Consider the following 20216-nt stretch of genomic DNA (forward strand, 5'->3'; position numbering starts at 1 on the left):
TTTTTATTTGAAGAATTTTATTTTCTTACTCCAGATTGGGAAGATACAAGTTAGAAATTTTACCACAGTTCAACAATAATTCTTTATTCCTCAAAATGCACACAGGCCCCTAGACAGTCTTCAGGTTACACAAAAGCCTTGTGAGACTGATTCATCCAGAACTATTAATTATCCTTTCTCAGAAAAGCACAAGGTCAAGGCCAATCTTTTTCGAGGCTTGTATTCAAACTCCAGTTGAGAAAGTCCTTAAAAAAAAAAGATTACAATCAGCAATACTGACATGTAATTCTGATATACAATGCTCCTTGTTTAGGATATGAGACATCTGGTTAAGACTTCAGGAACTAGGTAGATGTACAAATAAGTACCAAACATTCTAGAAGCAGGCTGCCATGTTCAAGAGGAGGTCCATGTAGCAAGGATTTTCTTACAAAAAAGAATCCCAATTGAAACATGACCTGCAGCTTCCTGCTTTTTTGTATTTTCTGCCAAGACAGACAGAATTAACTTCATTTTTTCCCTTCTTCCAAGACCTAGCAGTACCAATAGGTTAACAGTCTTCCTCAATTCTCCCCTCCTGTTTTATACACCCACTTGGGAAATGGGTTCCTAGATTATTCCCTAGCGGGCAAATGCAACACCACTATTGGGGGGAGGGGAGGAAGCACATTTAACCATCTTACAAGGGGACTGACAAATAATGCCATTTGCAGAAACCTCACCTGTTATGGGACAGACTGAAACAAGCAGATCAGTCTACATCAATCGACTTACTGCCCTGTGCCTCACAGGGCTGCGGACCTGTAAGAAATTAGCAGATAAAACCAAGATAAAGGACCCAATTCCTGGGAGGAAAAAAGCAGAGCAAGCTCAAACCCCACTAAAAACAAAACCCACATAGAAGGATAGAGATAGAAGTTCTCTCTGGGGCCAAAGCATCAGACAAAACACTGGCTAATGGTTCAGTTAGATCAACAGGGTCGATCTGATGGGGAAAAAAGTTAGGTCATCAGCTGCAATGGCCAAATTTGAGTTAGAACAGAACATGAGGAGGACAATCCCCACATTTAAAATTAAAGTGAAAGCAGGGTGCCTGGATGGCTCAGTCGGAAGCGTATGCAACTCTTGATTTCAGTGTCCTGAGTTTGAGCTGCATGCTGGGTGTAGAGATCACTTACAATTTAAAAGAAAAGCAGTTACTACCTCTCCCTTCTCCAGATCCTGTGTCTACTCAGCCACGTGGACATCACTTACCAAGCCCTTCCCACTCCTGGTCCACTTGGAAGCCTGCTTTCTGCCAACAGTAAATCTGAGATGAAAAAAAACAGGAGGTCCCAATCAGCTAGATGCCCAAGGGTGTGGGGAATAGAGGAGCTGCTCCAACTGGCATATCAGACAAAAACTGGCTTAGAAAAGTTAGATCAACATGGTCGATCTGTTGGGGAAAAAAGTTCAGTCATCATATATGCCAGTAGGGAGCTCTTGTTCTCGCAGAAAAAGGACTGAACAAGGAATATTTGCTTGATCTACTTCTAACACCTGCATACTCAACGTTTGAGCACACCTGTATTCTGTTGGCAGTAACAACTAAGACACCCCTGCTTTCTGAGGGTGTACTTACAGAAACACTCTGGGACTGCAAGTTTTAAGAAAAATCTGTCCCCCCAGTTAAGTCCTGCCCTTAAGAGGTCATTCCTGGACTCAAGTGAATTTAAAGGGTACACAGTGCAAGATTAGCTTGAGCGTCTAGGTCAACACACTTCGCTTTTCTTTAAAAATAAAAAAAAAATCCTGGGGCGCCTGGGTGGCTCAGTCGGTTAAGCGTCCGACTTCGGCTCAGGTCACGATCTCGCGGTCCGTGAGTTCGGGCCCCGCGTCGGGCTCTGTGCTGACAGCTCAGAGCCTGGAGCCTGTTTCAGATTCTGTGTCTCCCTCTCTCTCTGCCCCTCCCCCGTTCATGCTCTGTCTCTCTCTGTCTCAAAAATAAATAAAACGTTAAAAAAAAAAATTAAAAAAAAAAATTAAAAATAAAAAAAAAATCCTTACGTGGGGCATCCATCTGGCTGGCTGGGTTGGTGGAGCATGTGACTCGATCTTGGAGTCGGGAATCCAAGCTACACAAAGGGTGTAGAGACTTAGAATTTTCAAGTCTCTCGTAACTACACCCCACCCCCGCACCGCCTCCTGCCAGTCTCTCCCTTGCAGTGTATTCCATCTCCCTTGTTCTGAACTCTTTTACCACCAGCACACACAGCCTCGGCCTCCACCGCACCAGGGCTGCCCCATGCTCGTGTCATCCATCCACTTGGAAATTTAAGTGCACACAACGGTGTATCACAAAAACAAAAACCAAAAAACCCACATCACATGTGAAGAAATGGGACCCAAAAACGTGCTTTCAGGAGCACTAAGGCATTTAACAATGAGCTAGGGGCCCCGGGGTGGCTCAGTCAGGATTCTCTTTCTCCCTCTCTCTTGGTCTCACCTCCGCTCCCACGTACTCTCAAAATAAGCCTTAAAAAATTAGCATCTATTCACCTTAAAGAGATCATTTAAGGTCGGATTGTCTGGGTGGCTCAGTCAGTTGAGCCTCTTAACTCCTGATTTCTGCTCAGGCCATGATCTTACAATTCATGAGATCAAGTCGCTCATCTGGCTCTGCACTCAGGGAATGCTCTCTCAAAATAAACATTAACGAAGACAGAGAGAGGCACCTGGGTGGCTCAGTCCATTGAGCATCCTACTTTGGCTCAGGTCACGACTCAGTTCGCGAGTTCCAGTCCCGCATGGGGCTCACTGCAATGGGCGCCGAGCCCGCTCCAGATCCTGTTTTCTCTGTTGCTCCTCCCCCACTCACGCTGTCAAAAATTAAGATCTTCATTTCTTTCCCCCCAAGTCTGCTTAGCAGGTGAAAAGGCTCCCCACAGCACGCATTTCCTACAATAGGCCAGGAGACCTATGCTTACCCCAAGTCAGGAGACCGAAGGCTGGAGACGTCTACGTGGGGGTCTCTTGGAGGCCCAGCAGCGAGTGCCTCCCTCCTCCAAGATCCATTCGGTACCCTCTGATCGCGCTAACCTGCGAACCAAAAAAGGGGCATCAATCGCCATCCTTCCCACGGTTGGAAAAGAACATGGCCGGGCCTCGTGAGGCTGGTGTATCAGAACTAACTGGCAAGTGTTCAAAGACATCACCATTGTCGATCTGATGGGGAAAAAAGCGAAGTCATCATTTACACCAGCCAAGGACTCCTCAGGTCCGCAGGCAGGCGCGGATTTTTCCCAGTTTAAACTCGTCTCCTCAAAGCCTTAAGGCCCATTTAAGGTGAGTAGAGAGAGACCGGGCAGGGGCGACAGCAAAGAGGGAAAAGGAGGAACAGAGATCTCGAAGAGAAAACAACAGGATCTCCACTCACCACACACAGTAGCAAACCCGAGTTTCCGGGCCCAGACTTCATCGGATGGGTCGGATGAGGTACGACCCAACACGAGATGGAAGAACCAGGGCCAAAGACGCAAAGGAGCGAGAAACGCCCTAGACCTCTCTTATATAACCAGAGGAGGCTCTCGCGCCTGCGCACTGTGCCGGTGGCACTTCCCGTTCCCTCCCGCGCCACGCGGGGCTCTCTGGGAAATGTAGTCTCGGAGTCGCCGGGGCGAAGGCTATCTTATGGTTGTCAAGGCCGCCCTAGCCCCGCCCCCTTCCCGGTACACTCCGGGCCACAAGGGCTCCTCGGCCTCGCCGCCATGTCGCGCTTCACACGCACCAAGCCACCCGGCGGGTTCCCCCTCCTCCGGGGCGGGCTCAGGCCTGCGACGGCCCTGGGCGCTGTTAACCCGCCCTCCTCAGTCCCCTCCCCTCAGCCGCGCCCGCCCGAGCCCGCCGGCCCCGCCGCCGTGGGGAGCTGAGGCGACACCAGTCCGTCCACCCGCCCCTGCCGGGCCTGAGGGCGGAGGCGCCGGCAGAGCATCAGGGCCCGGCCCCCTCGTTCGCAGCCCAGAGGTCCCCTCCTCCTCCTCCTCTTCCTCCTTCCCTTCCTCCTCCTCCTCCTCCCTCCCCCCCCCGCTCAACGCCACTGTTTCCCCTCTTCCTCCTCCTCTTCTCTCGGCCCCTCGCCCCGCCCAGTGTCTGCGGGGGGAAAGGAAACCGAAAGTGCGCGGCGCCGGGCGGGGCCGCGGACCAGCCTGGGCCGGAGTCCGAGCACCAGCCGAGGCGGCGGCGGTGGCTGCGAGAAGAAGCGCCGGAGCCGGGTGAGTGACCTCCAGTCCCGCGCCCCGGCCCCGAACCTGCTTCTGCCCGCCGCGAGCCCCGGCGCCCGCGCCGCCCCGCCACTACATCTGCCGCCACGAGCCCCGGCGCCCGCCTCAGCCCCCAGTGCCCCGTACCTGCCTCAGCATCCCCGCCGCCCCATCACCCGCCTCAGAGCCCCACGTGCGCCCCTCGGCGCCCCCGTCGCCACCTCTGCCTCCGGCCCCATCAGCTAGTTCCGCCTCCCACCCCCGTGTCTGCCCTCCTTTTCTGCCCCGGCCGCCCCCTTCGTCTTCCTGTGTCCTCCCCTGCCACCGCCTCCTTCACCCTCAGCACCTGGGTTCCTGATCCCCATTTCCAACACCGGCCTCCCCCCCCCCCCAGCGGGGCTCAGCCAGACCTTGTTGAAGCCCCCCTACCTCCCTGCCATTTCTGCCCCAGCCTAGCCACTTCCCGGTCCTGCCCCCCCCCCCCCCCCCCGACCCCATAATATCTCCATCAGAAACTCCTGGGCTCCTGGTTGCCGGTGACACTTCCGTCCCTCCTTCTATCCTCTCGGGACCCTGGAGAACACCCTCCCCCCCCCCCCCCCCCCCCCCCCCCCCCCCCCCCGATAACCCACCTCCGGCCTCTGGTTTCAGCCTCTTCCATCCCCCCTCCTACCCCCCCCATTACCCTTCTCTGATATGACCCCTCTACCACCTTGACCATCACTGATTTTCTTCTTCCTGCCCTTTTAGGCCTTGATTCCCAAAGAAACTCACTTTAGTCTGCTTTTTTCCATAGCATTTCCTGTTCTCTCTGCTCCTCCCTTTTTCTTTTTTTTCCATTTCTTTTACCGCTTTTCAGAAAATTTGAGTTTCTATTTTAGTATTTTTCAACCAGAGGAGAAGGCATTTTCTCCTCGAATTTTTTTTTTTAATTAAAACACACACACACACACACCCAAAATACTGAATGCACTTGAGAGCTGGGTTTGATAAGATGAGAGAAGAGATTCACCCAAAATATTCCCGGCAGGAAGGAAAAGGACTCCTTTTTCTGAAGAGGATAAAAGCTACTCCTCATATAATGCCAAATCTATTCACAGTTTCCAACTATGAATATTTTAAAAGTCAGTTACAGGGACAGTCTCAAAAATCCCTTTGCTGGGGACTCTGAGTCACCCACTCGTTCCCTAGCCTCAGCTCATATGATATGTATGAGTTGCATTGAGAAGTTCCCTTAAAGGGGCTTCCTCTTCCTCTTACAGGGTCACTGTCAAAAATCTTTAAGAAGAAAGGAGAAGGAAGAAACTGCAGATTTCTAGCTGGTCCTGGGGAAACAGCATTCTGTAGACGCTAAGCCTCTGGTTATTGAAATATGTAGTTTTTTCTCTTTGATTCAGTAGAACAGAGGGCTTAATCGGTTTGGCTGCATTCCAAACGATAGGATAAGGGATAACTGCTCACTAATTATTTACAGACTGTAGAATACTGTAAGCTATAGAGTTCTGTATAACATAACTGTGGGATGGCATGGTGAATACATGGTTTTTGGATTAACAAAAATGTACTTCTTTCTTCCCTGGCAACAATATTTGTCTGCTTCGTGGGAGAGGAAAATGAAACCTAGCAACCGATTAAGTAACTTGGCTAAAGACATAAACCAAACAGTAGTTCTGAATGGGAATTGATGACACTCCCTCTGCCCCAACGAAGTGCAAGGATAAAAGGGAGGGAGGAATTTGAAATCACCTAAATGGTGAATTTAACATTTTATATCATACTGGGCATTCACAGAGTTGAACACTTGTGCCTGCGATTAAATCTGTGTTTAACTCTTAGTTTACAAATCGTTAAGATGTAGAAGCAGGAGGATTGGCTTGATGCTGTTTTGGGTATTTTTCTGCCAGCTGCTGTGTTTCAAGGGCCTTGATCTCTCTCAATCTGTGCAGATTTCCAGATAACCGAAAATAACGTGAGCGTGGAGGAATTCAGGTAACTCAGACATGGAGGACAGAAGACCTTGTTTAGAGGCCAGGCCAAGAAATCCCTATACTAACCACAGAGGTGAGCAAGATTTTCTACTTAATGGGAAGGAAATGGAATTCCTGTGAATGAGCAGACCTGCCTAAGACTAACAGCCTCTCTCAAGTAAAGAATGGCTTATCCCTTAGCCACAGCATGAATGACTGAAAAATAGACAACCCTCTCCTTTTCTTAAGAGCTGATGAATGGGTATAGTTCACATTAACAAAGACAGCGATAAGGTGTCTGAATTGGAAATAATTTTTAGAGCAGTACTACCCAAAAGAAACATAATGCAAGCCAGAAATGTAATTTTTCATTTTCTAGTAGCATCATTTAAAAAAGTAAAAAGATGGGGGTGCCTGGGTAGCTCAGTTGGTTAAGTGTCCCATCTCTTGGTTTTGGCTTGGATCGTGATCCTGTGGTTTGTGAGTTCAAGCCCCGCATCTGGCCTTGTGCTGACTGACATCACGGAGCCTGCTTGGGAGTCTCTGTCTCCCTCTCTCTCTGCCCCTTCCCTACTCATGCTATTGCTCTCTCAAACATAAATAAATAAACATTTTTAAAAAAGCAAAAAGAAACACATGAAATCCATTTTAAAAATTTAATAGTAATTTGTTTAACATGTGTTTGAATGAGTATATCCAAATAATGTCATTTATTGTAGTAACTGAATACAAACATTTTATTGTCAAGTACTTTAATAATTTCAGTATTTTTACTTCCCTAAATACTCAAACATTATCATTTTTTTAAAGATTTTATTTTTAAGTAATTTCTACACCCAAGGTGGGACTCTAACTGATGACACCCCCCCACCCCCCTCCCCGACATCAAGAGTCACCTGTTCTTCTGACTGAGCCAGCCAGGCGCTCCTCAGATATTATCATTTTAAGGTGTTATCAGTATAAAGAAACTTTAATGCGATGTTTACCCTATTTTTGGTATTCAGTGTTCAAAGTTACACATCTTAATTCAGGCTAACCATGTCTAAGATTCTTAATAACCATACATGGCTAATGGATATGTATTTAATTTAATGGCATATGTCTAGAATCCTAGTCACCAAAGTAAAGCTCATTCGAAAAACATTACTGCTATGATTTTTCTATTTGCTTAGAACTTTCAAACAAAACCAAATGGATTCCTGTTTTTCCCTAAGTTTGCAACATGTCATCTGAGTTTTAGCTGTAGAATAAATAGGAAGAACTGTAGAATTTTATTCTATGAGCTGTGTGACTATTCAAAGAATGAGAAACAATACCAATTTTAATTCTTCAAAACCATCAAGTCTTTGGGTCAGATTGAAATATTAGAAGGACTTTCTTTTGATATTTTGAGAGTTTGAAAAGTAAATAAGGTAACACTTATAAAATTTAGACTTCAGTAATATAGGGTTTATATTTTGCCAAATGTTCCTTTATGTTGTCACCTCAAAATTTTCTCTGCAAAGTACAAAACAAGGAAAAGTGCACATAAATAGATTTAGCATCTAATGTCATGAAATGGTACAGTCATCTTGAATATGATGTGCATTCATAACATTTTTATTCTCACATCATTGTACACAATCTTATTTTGTTTGTATTTAAAAGCTCCAAGTAATTCTGCCAAGTTGGGTCAGCTCCATCAATTTTATAGGAAACGAAAGTGAAAGACAGTGGGCTTTTGGTTAATTTGGCCAAATTTACTTCTGAAAGGTGTGGCAAATTAAGGAAGACAAGTTCAGCTTCATCCACAGGGTGATGTTAGCTTTCATGTGTGGACTTGGTATATCTTCTCCTTCCCCCAACAACTTCTTATCTGAGGGCTGGTAGTAAATAATACTATGTGGATGAACTTGTGCTTCAGAAAGGAGAAAAACTTGAGTTTCATTTTTCAGTTTCCTAAAACAAATTTGAGTTTCCTTTTTCAGTTTCATTCTCAATGTATTAACTAGCTCAAAAACATCTTGGTAAAGGAAACCCCACCTTCCCCCTTGCCATCTGATGCTGAACAAATTTCAAGAAGCATTTCTCCTGTAATTTTATCCCACTTGATGCCTGTCTTGCCTGTAACATAATTGTTTAGTGGCAGATCCAGTGGCCTGGAAATCAATAGAGTATTCCCAGTGGAAAAGTATTACTAGTGCTACTAGTAATAACATTAATGAGAACTTTTTACATGTTGGGTATACTATTAAGCATCTTACAAACGTTTAGTCTTTACACCTACATAGATACTTAGACTTAAAGAAAGTATTTGACTTGTTCAAGGTTATACAGTGAGGAAGTGGCAAGGACAAGATTTGAATCAGGACTGTTTTGCTCTGAAATTCATGCTTTGGCTATTATTTGGTACTGGCAGAAGACTCAGAAGCAATGAGCTGATCTTTTTGACCCTCTGAAATAATCTCAGCTCATGAGGATTAAATGAGATACTGCAAGTATTTATCCTCTAACACGGATTAGGCACTCAACAAATGTTTCTTTTTTTTTTTTTTTAAAGTTTATGTATTTAAGTAATCTCTATACCCACCGTGAGGCTTGAACTCACAACCCCAAGGTCAAGAGTTGCATGCTCTTCTGACTGAGCCAGCCAGGCGCCCCAACAAATGTTTATTCTTTTTCCCTTTTGCACCCTTTGAAAAAACAATGTTTTCATAGTATGTGCTGCAACCACAGTAATCTATTTTACATTTATTACATGATTTCATAGGAAGTCTTTTTTCTCTGCAAAGAAAACCTACTAAGTTCCTTTGTTGTTTTGGAAAATGAGAGTATGTCCCTTGTTGTTCTGTTAGATTTCCTTGTACCTTGACTTTTGTGCTTACCCAGTATTCCCATTGCGTTTAGGGCCTGTGGATGGAGAATTACCACCAAGAGCTAGAAATCAGGCCAATAACTCACCAGTGAATGCTCTCAGAGGAGGAGCTAACCAGCCTGGAAGGCAGCCTAGGGCCACCAACCATGCTGTTCCTGTACGGCAAAGAGAAGAAAGGTTTGGGGCTATGGGCAGGAATCCACATCAGGGAAGGAGAAACCATGAGGGGCGCACTAGTGATGAACCTAGAGGCCAAAGACGTCAGGAAAATGATGCTCGGCGGAGAAATGGCAACCAGGAGGGAAGGAACCACAGACCACCATGGTCCGATGAAAACTTCCAGCAGTGGCGAACCCCACACCAGAAACCTGCAGAACAGCCACAGCAAGTGAAGAAACTGGGCTACAAGTTCCTAGAAAGTCTTCTGCAGAAAGACCCTTCTGAGGTGGTCATCACTCTTGCCACAAGTTTAGGGCTGAAAGAGCTCCTGTCTCATTCTTTTATGAAATCCAACTTCCTTGAGCTCATCTGCCAGGTTCTTAGGAAGGCTTGCAGTTCCAAAATGGACCGCCAGAGTGTTCTCCATGTCCTGGGCATACTGAAGAACTCCAAATTCCTCAAAGTCTGCCTACCAACTTACGTGGTAGGAATGGTCACTGAACCCATCCCTGACATTCGAAACCAGTATCCGGAACACATTAGCAACATCATCTCTCTCCTCCAGGACCTTGTAAGTGTCTTCCCCGCCAGCTCTGTGCAGGAAACTTCCATGCTCATTTCCCTCCTGCCAGCTTCTCTTAACGCTTTGAGAGCCTCTGGGGTTGACATAGAAGAGGAGACAGAGAAGAACCTGGAAAAGGTGCAGACCATCATCGAACATCTGCAGGAAAAGAGGCGAGAGGGCACTTTAAGAGTGGATACCTACACTCTAGTGCAGCCTGAGGCAGAGGACCATGTTGAGAGCTACAGGACCATGCCCATTTACCCTACTTACAATGAAGTGCACTTGGATGAGAGGCCATTCCTTCGTCCCAACATCATTACCGGAAAATACGACAGCACTGCTATCTATCTGGATACCCACTTCCGACTCCTGAGAGAAGATTTTGTCAGACCCCTACGTGAAGGCATTTTGGAACTTCTCCAAAGCTTTGAAGACCAAGGCCTCAGGAAGAGAAAATTTGATGACATTCGAATCTACTTTGATACCAGGATTATCACCCCCGTGTGTTCCTCGTCAGGCATTGTCTACAAGGTGCAGTTTGACACAAAACCACTAAAGTTTGTTCGCTGGCAGAATTCCAAGCGGTTGCTCTATGGATCTTTGGTGTGCATGTCCAAGGACAACTTTGAAACATTTCTTTTTGCCACCGTGTCTAATCGGGAGCAGGAAGATCTCTGCCGAGGAATTGTCCAGCTCTCTTTCAATGAGCAGAGCCAACAGCTGCTAGCGGAGGTCCAGCCCTCTGACTCTTTCCTTATGGTGGAGACAACTGCATACTTCGAGGCCTATAGGCATGTCCTGGAAGGACTTCAGGAGGTCCAGGAGGAGGATGTCCCCTTCCAGAGGAACATTGTGGAATGTGACTCTTACGTGAGGGAGCCAAGGTACTTGCTAATGGGGGGCAGATATGATTTCACTCCCTTAATGAAGAATCCCTCAGCCACTGAGGATTCTCTGAGGAATGCCGAAGGCTTAAGATATCCCAGAGTGAATGTCTTAGACCCTAGCCAGTGGCCCTCAAAAGAAGCCCTGAAGCTGGATGACTCCCAAATGGAAGCCTTGCAGTTTGCTCTCACAAGGGAACTGGCTATTATTCAAGGACCTCCTGGAACAGGTAAGAGAATTTTTCAGATCACGTGACCTCTTCCCTATGAGATAGGCAAGGGAGGCTTGTCTCTAGGTTTCTTGAGTGTCTTGATTAGAAACATTCTCCTGAAATGGGCATCAAACCTACTTACAAAGTAGCTGTTCATGGTGATTTTCCAGTGGGCAGCCATTGGTATGCATGGTAATAAAAGTCACTAGGTTAGAGAAGACTGCTGAGGCGTCAAATTTAGGAAGATGCATGACCTTTGCTTCATCAGAGGCTATGTTAATTTTTATTTAATTTTATATTACTTTAAATTAAATAATATCAAATACATAATATTAGCACTGTGTGCCAAGTAGCATTTTACTACTTGCTAGTAGTGTTGTATCTACTGATTGCATCCTCACACAGCTCTGTGAAGTAGAAACCGTTCTATCTTACAGATGAAAAACTAAGACAAAGAGGTTGAATAATATGTTGAAGTTCGTAAAGGTGGTAAGTGATAGACCTAGGACTTGAACTCAGGCACTGACTCTATAGAGTCCTGCCTCTTGTAACTACTACACCATACTTCTCACGGAAATATGCCTCTCTGCACCCTCATCCCCACATGCCACTCTAATCCTACTTTGTGGTGATAATTGCTGTTGTTTGATGTGCATCTTTCCAGATGTTCTCAAAGGTGACCATTGATCTATCTCTGTGTCTGTATTCTTATGTTTACATACATGCACTCATACTTTTTGTTTTCTTTCAATAACATAAATGGTCAGTTATTTTTATAACACATTCATTACACTCCAGTCACATTTAGAAATGTGTCTCACTCTTTTTACTATGCCTGCATTCACTGTAAGGAGTGAGTGTACCATGATGTTTTTTGTTTGTCTGTTTGTTTGTTTTGTCATTACATAGAGTGCTTTGGTAAGTGTCCATCATCTATATATCTATGTATCTGGTATGTGTTTATCTTTAGGTATTCTTATTATTTCCTAAAGTGGGAATTCACATTAATAGTTATAGTGTGTACTGCTAAATTATCCTCCATAAAGGATACACACACATGCAAAAAAACAAAAAACAAAAAAACCCTGGAAAGAGGTCTTTAAAAAAACACTAATAGGGCTATTGACTGGCTGGCTCAGTCAGTAGAGCATGTGACCCTTGATTTCAGGGTTCTGAGTTCGAGCCCCATCTTGGGTGTAGAGTTTACTTAAAATCTTTAGAAAAATAAAAAACACTGATAAAGTAATAGCAACTCACAATAAAAAGTTATATAACCTGGGGCACCTGAGTGGCTCAGTTATTAAGCTTCCGACTTTGGCTCAGGTCAGGATCTAACGTTTGTGAGTTCGAGCCCAGCGTCGGGCTCTGTGCTGACTGCTCAGAGCCTACAGCCTCCTTCAGATTCTGTCTCCCTTTCTCTCTGCCTCTTCTCCATTTGCTGGCTCACTCTCAAAAATAAATAAACGTTAAAAAAAAAAAAAGTTATGTAACTGAATGGAAACTTTTTTCTGATAAGAAACACCTGTATAATGGAAAAATATGCATAATTAAAGAGATGCTTTCAAGGCTTAAAAAAGAAAAAAGATGTACCAGTTTACACTCTCACCAAGAATGAACTAGTGTTCCCATTTCCTTATATCTTCTCCAGTATTGTTGTGTGTTACCTCAATGTTTTTTGCTGATCAGCAGGTTTTGCTGATCTGTGAGGTTAAAAATTTTGAACCATTATTTTTTATGTTTTAGTAAAAATGGTTCAAAAAATTTTTTTAAATCTCTCTTCCCACCATTCCACTCAGTTCCTTTCCCTAAAACAATGTTATCTTCCTGTTGATCCTTCCAGAGGTATTCTATAAATATTCAAGCAAATGCTTGAATTGAATATATTTATTGTACTTTATGATTTTCTTTCTTTCTATTTATTTATTGTAAATTTTTTAAAGTTTATTTTGACAGAGAACGGGGGAGGGCAGGGAAGAGCGAGGGACAGAGGATCTGAAGTGAGCTCTGTGCTGACAGCAGAGAACCCAATGTGGGGCTTGAACTCAGGAACTGTGAGATCATGACCTGAGTTGAAGTCAGACACTTAACCATCTGAGCCACCCAGGCACCCTTCTTTTTGTTTGTTTTTTTGTTGTTGTTTTTTTTAAGATTTTATTTTTAAGTAATCTCTCTACCCAACATGGGCTTGTTTGAACCCACAACCCCAAGACCAGGAGTTGTGTGCTCCACTGACTAAGCTAGCCAGGCACCCCACCCCTTACTTTTTTTTTTAACCCATTACACTAGAAATCATCTTGTACATGTTGCTTGGTCCATTTAGAAAATATCTTGGTGTTCCTTTCATATTGGTACATAAGTAGTAACTCTTGTTTATGATTGCATAATATTCCATACAGTGGAAAAATGTCTTTAACCAGTCCCGTGTGGAAAGATTTATTAGTACAAACAGTATTTCAGTGAATAGCCTTGTTTGTGAATCGTTTCATATACAAACAAAACATATGCAGAAGAGAAATTTCCTAACCTGATCAAAGAATATATAATTGTGTAATTTTAATAGATATTGCCAAATCACTCCCTGGAAATGTATATCACGGTGGTTAATTTGTATTTTTTTCATTAAGAATGAGATTAAGGGGCGCCTGGGTGGCTTGGTCGGTTAAGCATCAGACTTCGGCTCAGGTCATGATCTCACGGTCCGTGAGTTCGAGCCCTGCGTCGGGCTCTGTGCTGACAGCTCAGAGCCTGGAGCCTGTTTCAGATTCTTTGTCTCCCTCTCTCTCTGCCCCTCCCCTGTTCATGCTCTGTCTCTCTCTGTCTCAAAAATAAATAAATGTTAAAAAAAAAATTAAAAAAAAAAAAAAAAAAGAATGAGATTAAAAGGGCACCTGGGTGGCTCAGTCAGTTGAGCATCCAACATTTTTTCTTCTTTTTAACGTTTATTTACTTTTGAGAGAGACAGAGTGAGGGAGACACAGAATCCAAAGCGGGCTGCAGGCTCCAGGCTCTGAGCTGTCAGCGCAGAGCCCAGCGTGGGGTTCAAACTCATGAACCGTGAGACCATGATCTGAGCCGAAGTCAGTTACATAACCAACTGAGCCACCCAGGCGCTCTAAGCATCCAGTTCTTCATTTCAGCTCAGGTCATGATCCCAGGGTCGTGTGATCGAGCCCTGCATCAAGCTCCTTAAGCCCTGCTTAAGATTCTTTCTCTCTCCCTCTGCCCCTCTGACCCGCTCGCAGTCAGTCTCTTGCTCTTTCTCTCTTAAAAAAAAAAAAAATAATAATTTTTTTTTTTTAAAGAATGAAATTAAATATCCTTTTGTCAGTTTATTGGCTATTTATATTACTACTTCTGTGGATTGGGTTCTTTTTGAATGACTTCTTACTGCTTTGGAGGAGCTTTTTGTATATTCAAAATCTACATGTTGCAGTTAATTTCCCTTAATGTTATCACTTGAATTAGGACTCATTAGTTCCAAGTGTAGTAATAATTTCAGGCTAGCTTAAGCCACACACATAAATGGTTACTAGGGAAGAGCTGGTGAATATGAGGGGGAAGTAGTAAAGGGGGTCCTTTTTGAGGTGGGAATCCCAAAAAGTATCTATTCTAAGGGGAAGGAAGGAGACAAAGTAAATATTAAATCATAAAGATTTTCTTTTCCTTCTGAGGTATCCTTATCCATCCAGTCCTGCAACTAGAAACCTAATTTTCCTTTTCTGTTCCCCACCCTAGCCAAACCATTATCAAGTTCCAGTCAATGTTACCTCTGAAACTTCTCCCCTGTCTGCCTATTTATCTCCCGTCTCCTGCTGAAGTCAAGCCTTAGCCTGGAATATGGCAGAAACCTCCCAACCCTATCCCTGTTCCTTCTTGCCCACTCTTAACTCAGTTTTCACTTCCCCGGAGAAGTCTCTTCTAACCTCTGACTAGGCCGGAATCCCAATTATATGGGTTTTTTGGTATTGGGTATTTCTCATTTCCCACATTTATGATTTTACATTTGTTTCTGTGATTAATTATCTTTCTCTTCTACAAGTCTGTAAGTTCCAGGAAAATAAGAACCATAGTTGTTATGCTCACTATGGTATTTCTTGCATCTAACCCAGTGCCTGACACCTGTTAGGCACTCAATACTTACTTGAAGGGGAAAAAGGTGACTAAGCCATCCAGGCACCCCTGTGGAGCACAAGATTCTTGCTCTCAGGGTCGTGAGTTCAAATCCCATGTTGGGTGTGGAGCCTACTTCATTTAAAAAAAAAAAAAAAAAAGCCCAAACGAAAGGAAAAAAGGAAGGAAGAAATTGTTGTTGTTTATCTTGCTATACTGAAATCTTTGATTTTCTTGTATTGCTACCTCACTCACCTTTGATTTTTTGAAAACAGTGGCTAACTTCTCAGCCTGACACAGTGTAAGGATTTAGCTATTTGTAGACATAATTAATTAATTATTGGCCATTTACTAATGAGCCCATAACTCTAACTTGAATGTTGATTTCGCTGAGTTTTTCCCTCCTTTCACAAAGGCAAGTCTCTGGTATATTGAAAGCATTTCTAAATAATTTGCTACATGAAGTTAGCAAGTAGCCAGTAAACAACTGGCTAAAAAATACCTTACAGTTGTGAAAAAATATCTTAAAGCTGCAAAAAACAGAAGGGATTCTTTTTATGTGCTGATAGCTATCTCCAAGGTACATTAGGTGAAAAAGCAAGATGTAGAGTAGTGAAAATAGTCTGCAGCTATTTGCATTGAAAAAAAAAGGGAAGGCTAGAGAAAGACTATATTCATTTTTTGTTTGCATTTGCATAGAATGACTAACTCTGGAAAGTTACACGAGAAACTGGTAATACTGGTTTGCTTCCCAGAGAGGAACTGGATGACTGGGAGAAGAGCAGGGACACTTTTCGTAAAATACTCATTTGTGCTTCTTGGGTTTTTAAACCATCTCAGTGTATGACTTCAAATTTTTTTTAATAATAATTTGCTGTAAGTAATTAATTACTCCTTCTAGAAAGTCTTTATTTTTTTTTTAACTCTCCTTTTTCTTTCTTTTTTAGGCAAAACCTACGTTGGTCTAAAAATCGTTCAGGCACTTCTAACCAATGAGCCTGTCTGGCAAATTAGCGTCCAGAAATTCCCCATCTTGGTTGTATGTTATACTAATCATGCTTTGGACCAGTTTCTGGAAGGTAATTCTAGGCAAAATTGTTCTCTATCAAGACATTTATAGTTGAACCATCACCAACTTCGGTAGCTTAAATTTTATTGCTATTTGAACTAAGCCCGTAGTCCTATCCATGACCTGCAGGCTCTGTCTGGTCTGCTCCAGCCAACTCTGAACCTTATCTCCTTCCTCTTCCCTTGTTCTTCCTAACTCCAACAACACTGATTGTCTGCAGTTCCTTGAATTCCTCCAGCTTCTCCCTTGGGCCATGCTGTTCCCCCATCCCTAGAAGACACTTTTTCTCTTTGCATCTTGACTTCATCTATCATCTAGCCTGGTTGACTCCAACTCATTCTTTAGATCTCCCCTTAAATCTCTCTTCACGTGTATTTTTCCAGTTGCCCCCAGACAAAGTTAAGCCTCCTTTTGTATTTTTTCTTCAGAGACTTAATACAAATGTAACAATTTATTGTATGAGTTTCTACCCTAGACCATAAACACTGTGTGGGTTGGTCCTCTTTCTTGCTATATTTATGGATTCTAGCACTCAAAAAAATACTAATTGTATTAATGAAGGAATAAATATATGTTTTTCCTTTTCCTTGAACATTATTTTTCATATCTTCCTTTCACCCAGATTAAATATTTTTTATTCTTGGAGTCTCAGTTTAAATATTAGATTACCCCACCCAAACTAGGTAAGTTGCCCTCTTATATATTTACAGCATCATGTACTTACAGTACTTACTGTACTTATTGCTATTATGAGAAATTGTTTAACGTGTATCTTCTGTGCCAGAATGTGAGACCTGAGAACAAATTAGGAATAGAGTCTGTGCTTTACCTGCTATATCTTAAGAACCTAGCACATGCCTGGCACATAGTGACCAGTTGGTAAATACCTGTAGAGTGAATAACAGAGAACATTTACTAAGTGCTTACTTTCAAATCACAGATGAAGAACTGAAGCCTCAAGTTTAGAAACTTGCCCCAGTTTACATAGCAATAGTGGTGAAGTCAAGGTTTGGGTTCCCAGATATCTGATTCTAAAGCCTATGTTCTGGGGTGCCTGGGTGGTTCCATTGGTTGAGCTCTTGATTTCAGCTCAGGTCATGGTCTCACGGTTGTGAGATCGAGCCCTGCATTGGGCTCCGTGCTGAATGTGAGGCCTGCTTGAGATTCTTTCTCTCTCCTTCTGTCCCTCTCCCCAGCTTGCTCTCACTCACTCTCTCAAAAAAATAAAGCCTATGTTCTTAAGTACACATTTTACTGCTCTGCAGGTCATATCATCTCTGAGGCCTTTTTGGTCATTAATAGGGTGGATTCCTGTAGGTACCAGTTTGTCCCCTAAGGAACCAGCTGAGATAACATCCGAAACACATACAGCTCTCACCTGAGGGGATCCAGCGTAGCTCCTCTCACCTCTGCTATGCTCCACTTTGCTCCATAGGCATCTACAAGTGTCAAAAGACCAGCATCGTGCGGGTAGGTGGAAGGAGCAACAGTGAAATCCTGAAGCAGTTCACCCTGAGGGAGCTGAGGAACAAGCGGGAATTCCGTCGCAACCTCCCCATGCACCTCCGAAGGGCCTACATGAGTGTGAGTCCCAGCTTTGGATATCTGAGATAGTTCATGGTAGAAATAGACTAGGTAGCAGTGGCTTTCTGGGTAGGCAGTCCAGAGGAAATAGGTGCTCCACAAAGTGGTGAAGGACTCAGGTTCCTTCCAGCATTCCATCTGTTAATCCCATGGTGTGACCTTTGCCCTCAAAATCAAGATGGAAAAAGGACAGAAAGGAGCATACCACCCCTCCCAGCCCCTGCCAGGACCTTTTAAGGCTACTCCCCCCCGCAAACCACCAACAGCCCTATTTACAGCCCATTGGCCAGCGTAATGTCATCTTCTAGCTGGGCAGCAGTGTACCCAAGCAAAACTCTGAGTCCCTATTACCAAGAAAAAGAGAAGTAGTCTCCACAACAGTATCCTTAGCCTGTTTTTCTGTTGTGTTATTTGTTCCTTTTTCTTACTGGTTGGTAGGAGTCTGTTAGACATTTTAGATAGTAACCCTTCAGTTTTAAGATTATTTAAATTAAGACTTTTTTGACTGGTCTATTTATTTCTTCTCTCTTCTTGCTGTTCCTGTTTTAGCTTTGTTTTTCCTCATGGCAGAAACTGAGTTTAGGGGATGATCTCACTTGCTTATCATTTCTTTCCCTCTGTTTTTGGCAGATTGTGACACAAATGAAGGAGTCAGAGCAAGAGCTGCATGAAGGGGCCCAGACCCTGGAGTGTACCATGCGTGGTGTACTACGGGAACAGCACCTGGAGAAGTACATCTCCCCCCAACATTGGAAAAGCCTGATGAATGGACCAGTACAGGTAGGGGTCATCCTGGGGGCTGTAAGCATTTCTCTTGCCTCAGTACTTGGAGGCAGTCTCTAGCAGAAGCAACAATGCGAAGCATTAGCTGTTAGGATAATCTGACGCTGCCATAATGTGAGAAGTCCTTTTTCAGGAGGAGAGGTGGCTGAGTATACTAGTCAGGAGCAAGACTCTGGAGTCAGCATGCTGGATGTGAATTCTGATTTTGCACTTGGCAAGTTACTTAATTGTTCTGTGCCTGCTTCCTGTTTTATAGAGTGGGGATAATAATAACATTAAGTTGAACCATATGAAATTGCTAATGTTTGTAAATTTGACTTGCAGAAATGGCAGTTTGTAATAGATCAATGTAATTGGTATAGGACTATTATTTGGATAAACAAGTTAGTATTTATAAACCACTTAATTAGTGTGCTATAAGAGATTGTTCTATAAAGCAAAATCATAAGGCAACCCAGCCCATATAGAGAGCCTGGATGTCAGGCTTAGTGACCTTAGTGACCTGAGGTCACATAGACTGTGTGCCATGGCCAGTATGATCCTCAACAGTCAACAGTCTCTCAACAGTCACTCAACAGTCAAATGGGTAATAATGCCTGCGTTCAAAGGATGTTCTAAGTAGTAACTGACACAATTCCTGTAAAGTGGTTGGCCAGGAACCCATTGAAATGGTAGCTCTGTTATCATTGAGTTGGTGATTTCTAGGGTTACCCAGAAGCCTGAAGGGGTCAGTCAGTCAATCTATAAATGACTAAAGCAAGCTGGGTGTGAGACATTGGAAAGTAGAGAGGACTTGGCAGACTGGAAAAGAAATGGTAGCAACCCACTCTTAGCCATTTGTTGCCATCTCAGATGCAGGCTCATTGCTGCCATAGATCCTGATTTTGTCAAGAGCAGAAATTTTTATTTTTAAAATTCTCTACAAGTCGTATTTAATGATCCTGTTGCCCAAGGGTTGCCAGCTTGCATCCTCTGAAATTTAAGAGAACTACTTTTGATCCTTCTCAGAAACCTTTCCTTTACACTGGTTGTCATGGAATTCTCATGACTGATAATTAATTCCTTCCTCAGGATAGTGAATGGATTTGCTTCCAGGGCTGGAAGCATTCCATGATGCTGGAGTGGCTGGGCCTGGGTGTCGGTTCCTTCACCCAAAGTGTTGCTCCAGCAGGACCTGAAAATACAGGTAAGAGTGCATGTCTACCAAGAATCACATCTTAAGGTCGAACGTGGTAAAGACCGGAGACTAAAACTTGAAAGTAATACCTAGAATATATAAAGAGCTGTAATCAATTAGAGAAAGACAATAGCTTGATAGTAAAGTAAATAAAAGACACTTAACAAGCACATCACAAAATAGGAAATTGTAATGGTCAATAAACATATGGAAAGTACTCATTAGAAAAGAGCTAATAAAACCACAATGAGATGCTGTTACACATCGGATTGCCAAAAATTTTCAAGTTTGCTATATTGACAAGAAGGTGGAGCAGTAGGAACTATGATACACTGCTAGTGGGGATATTAATTGGTACACCACTTTCAAATAATAGAAAAATAGAAAACTCAAATATTCATCAATATTTGTACAGCACATGGATCAGTTACTGTCCATTCAGATCATGAAATACTGTACAACAGTGAAAAGGAATGAATTACAGCATATATGGCAACATATGAATCTCAAAAACAGGCTGAATGAAAAAGCAAGGTGTAGGAAAATACATTATAATATTCCATTTATGTAGAGCTCAAGAAATGAAAAAAAAAAGCCAAAATTAGATGATGTGT

At 43.3% G+C, this 20216-nt stretch overlaps 1 protein-coding gene, 1 long non-coding RNA gene and 3 other non-coding genes across 6 annotated transcripts in view; 1 reads left to right on the forward strand and 4 right to left on the reverse strand.

Annotated features, from left to right (window-relative positions):
* LOC122215444 lies at positions 1-3734 on the reverse strand. Of its 2 annotated transcripts, XR_006200380.1 has the most exons (6): positions 3416-3734; positions 2967-3078; positions 2047-2114; positions 1255-1309; positions 723-801; positions 1-245 (listed from the first exon to the last, which is right to left on the reverse strand). It is a non-coding gene; the product is annotated as an uncharacterized LOC122215444 (long non-coding RNA). The 2 variants fall into 2 exon arrangements; XR_006200381.1 differs by lacking the exon at positions 2047-2114 and having other exon boundaries at positions 3416-3731.
* LOC122216764 lies at positions 930-1023 on the reverse strand. The gene has a single exon (XR_006201106.1). It is a non-coding gene; the product is annotated as a small nucleolar SNORD12/SNORD106 (small nucleolar RNA).
* Positions 1383-1473, reverse strand: LOC122216763. The gene has a single exon (XR_006201105.1). It is a non-coding gene; the product is annotated as a small nucleolar SNORD12/SNORD106 (small nucleolar RNA).
* Positions 3152-3242, reverse strand: LOC122216762. Its single transcript, XR_006201104.1, has one exon. It is a non-coding gene; the product is annotated as a small nucleolar SNORD12/SNORD106 (small nucleolar RNA).
* The window catches only part of ZNFX1 (zinc finger NFX1-type containing 1), a 26565-nt gene continuing 10045 nt past the window's right edge, over positions 3697-20216 (forward strand). The window contains exons 1-7 of the mRNA XM_042930714.1: positions 3697-4250; positions 6185-6299; positions 9092-10897; positions 15937-16068; positions 17494-17642; positions 18273-18422; positions 19497-19611. Of these exons, the coding sequence (XP_042786648.1) occupies positions 6239-6299; positions 9092-10897; positions 15937-16068; positions 17494-17642; positions 18273-18422; positions 19497-19611 (2413 nt within the window). The 5' untranslated portion in view covers positions 3697-4250; positions 6185-6238. The remainder of the gene's footprint in view (positions 4251-6184; positions 6300-9091; positions 10898-15936; positions 16069-17493; positions 17643-18272; positions 18423-19496; positions 19612-20216) is intronic.

Source organism: Panthera leo, chromosome A3, assembly GCF_018350215.1.
Source record: "Panthera leo isolate Ple1 chromosome A3, P.leo_Ple1_pat1.1, whole genome shotgun sequence".
NCBI classification, from domain to species: domain Eukaryota; kingdom Metazoa; phylum Chordata; class Mammalia; order Carnivora; family Felidae; genus Panthera; species Panthera leo.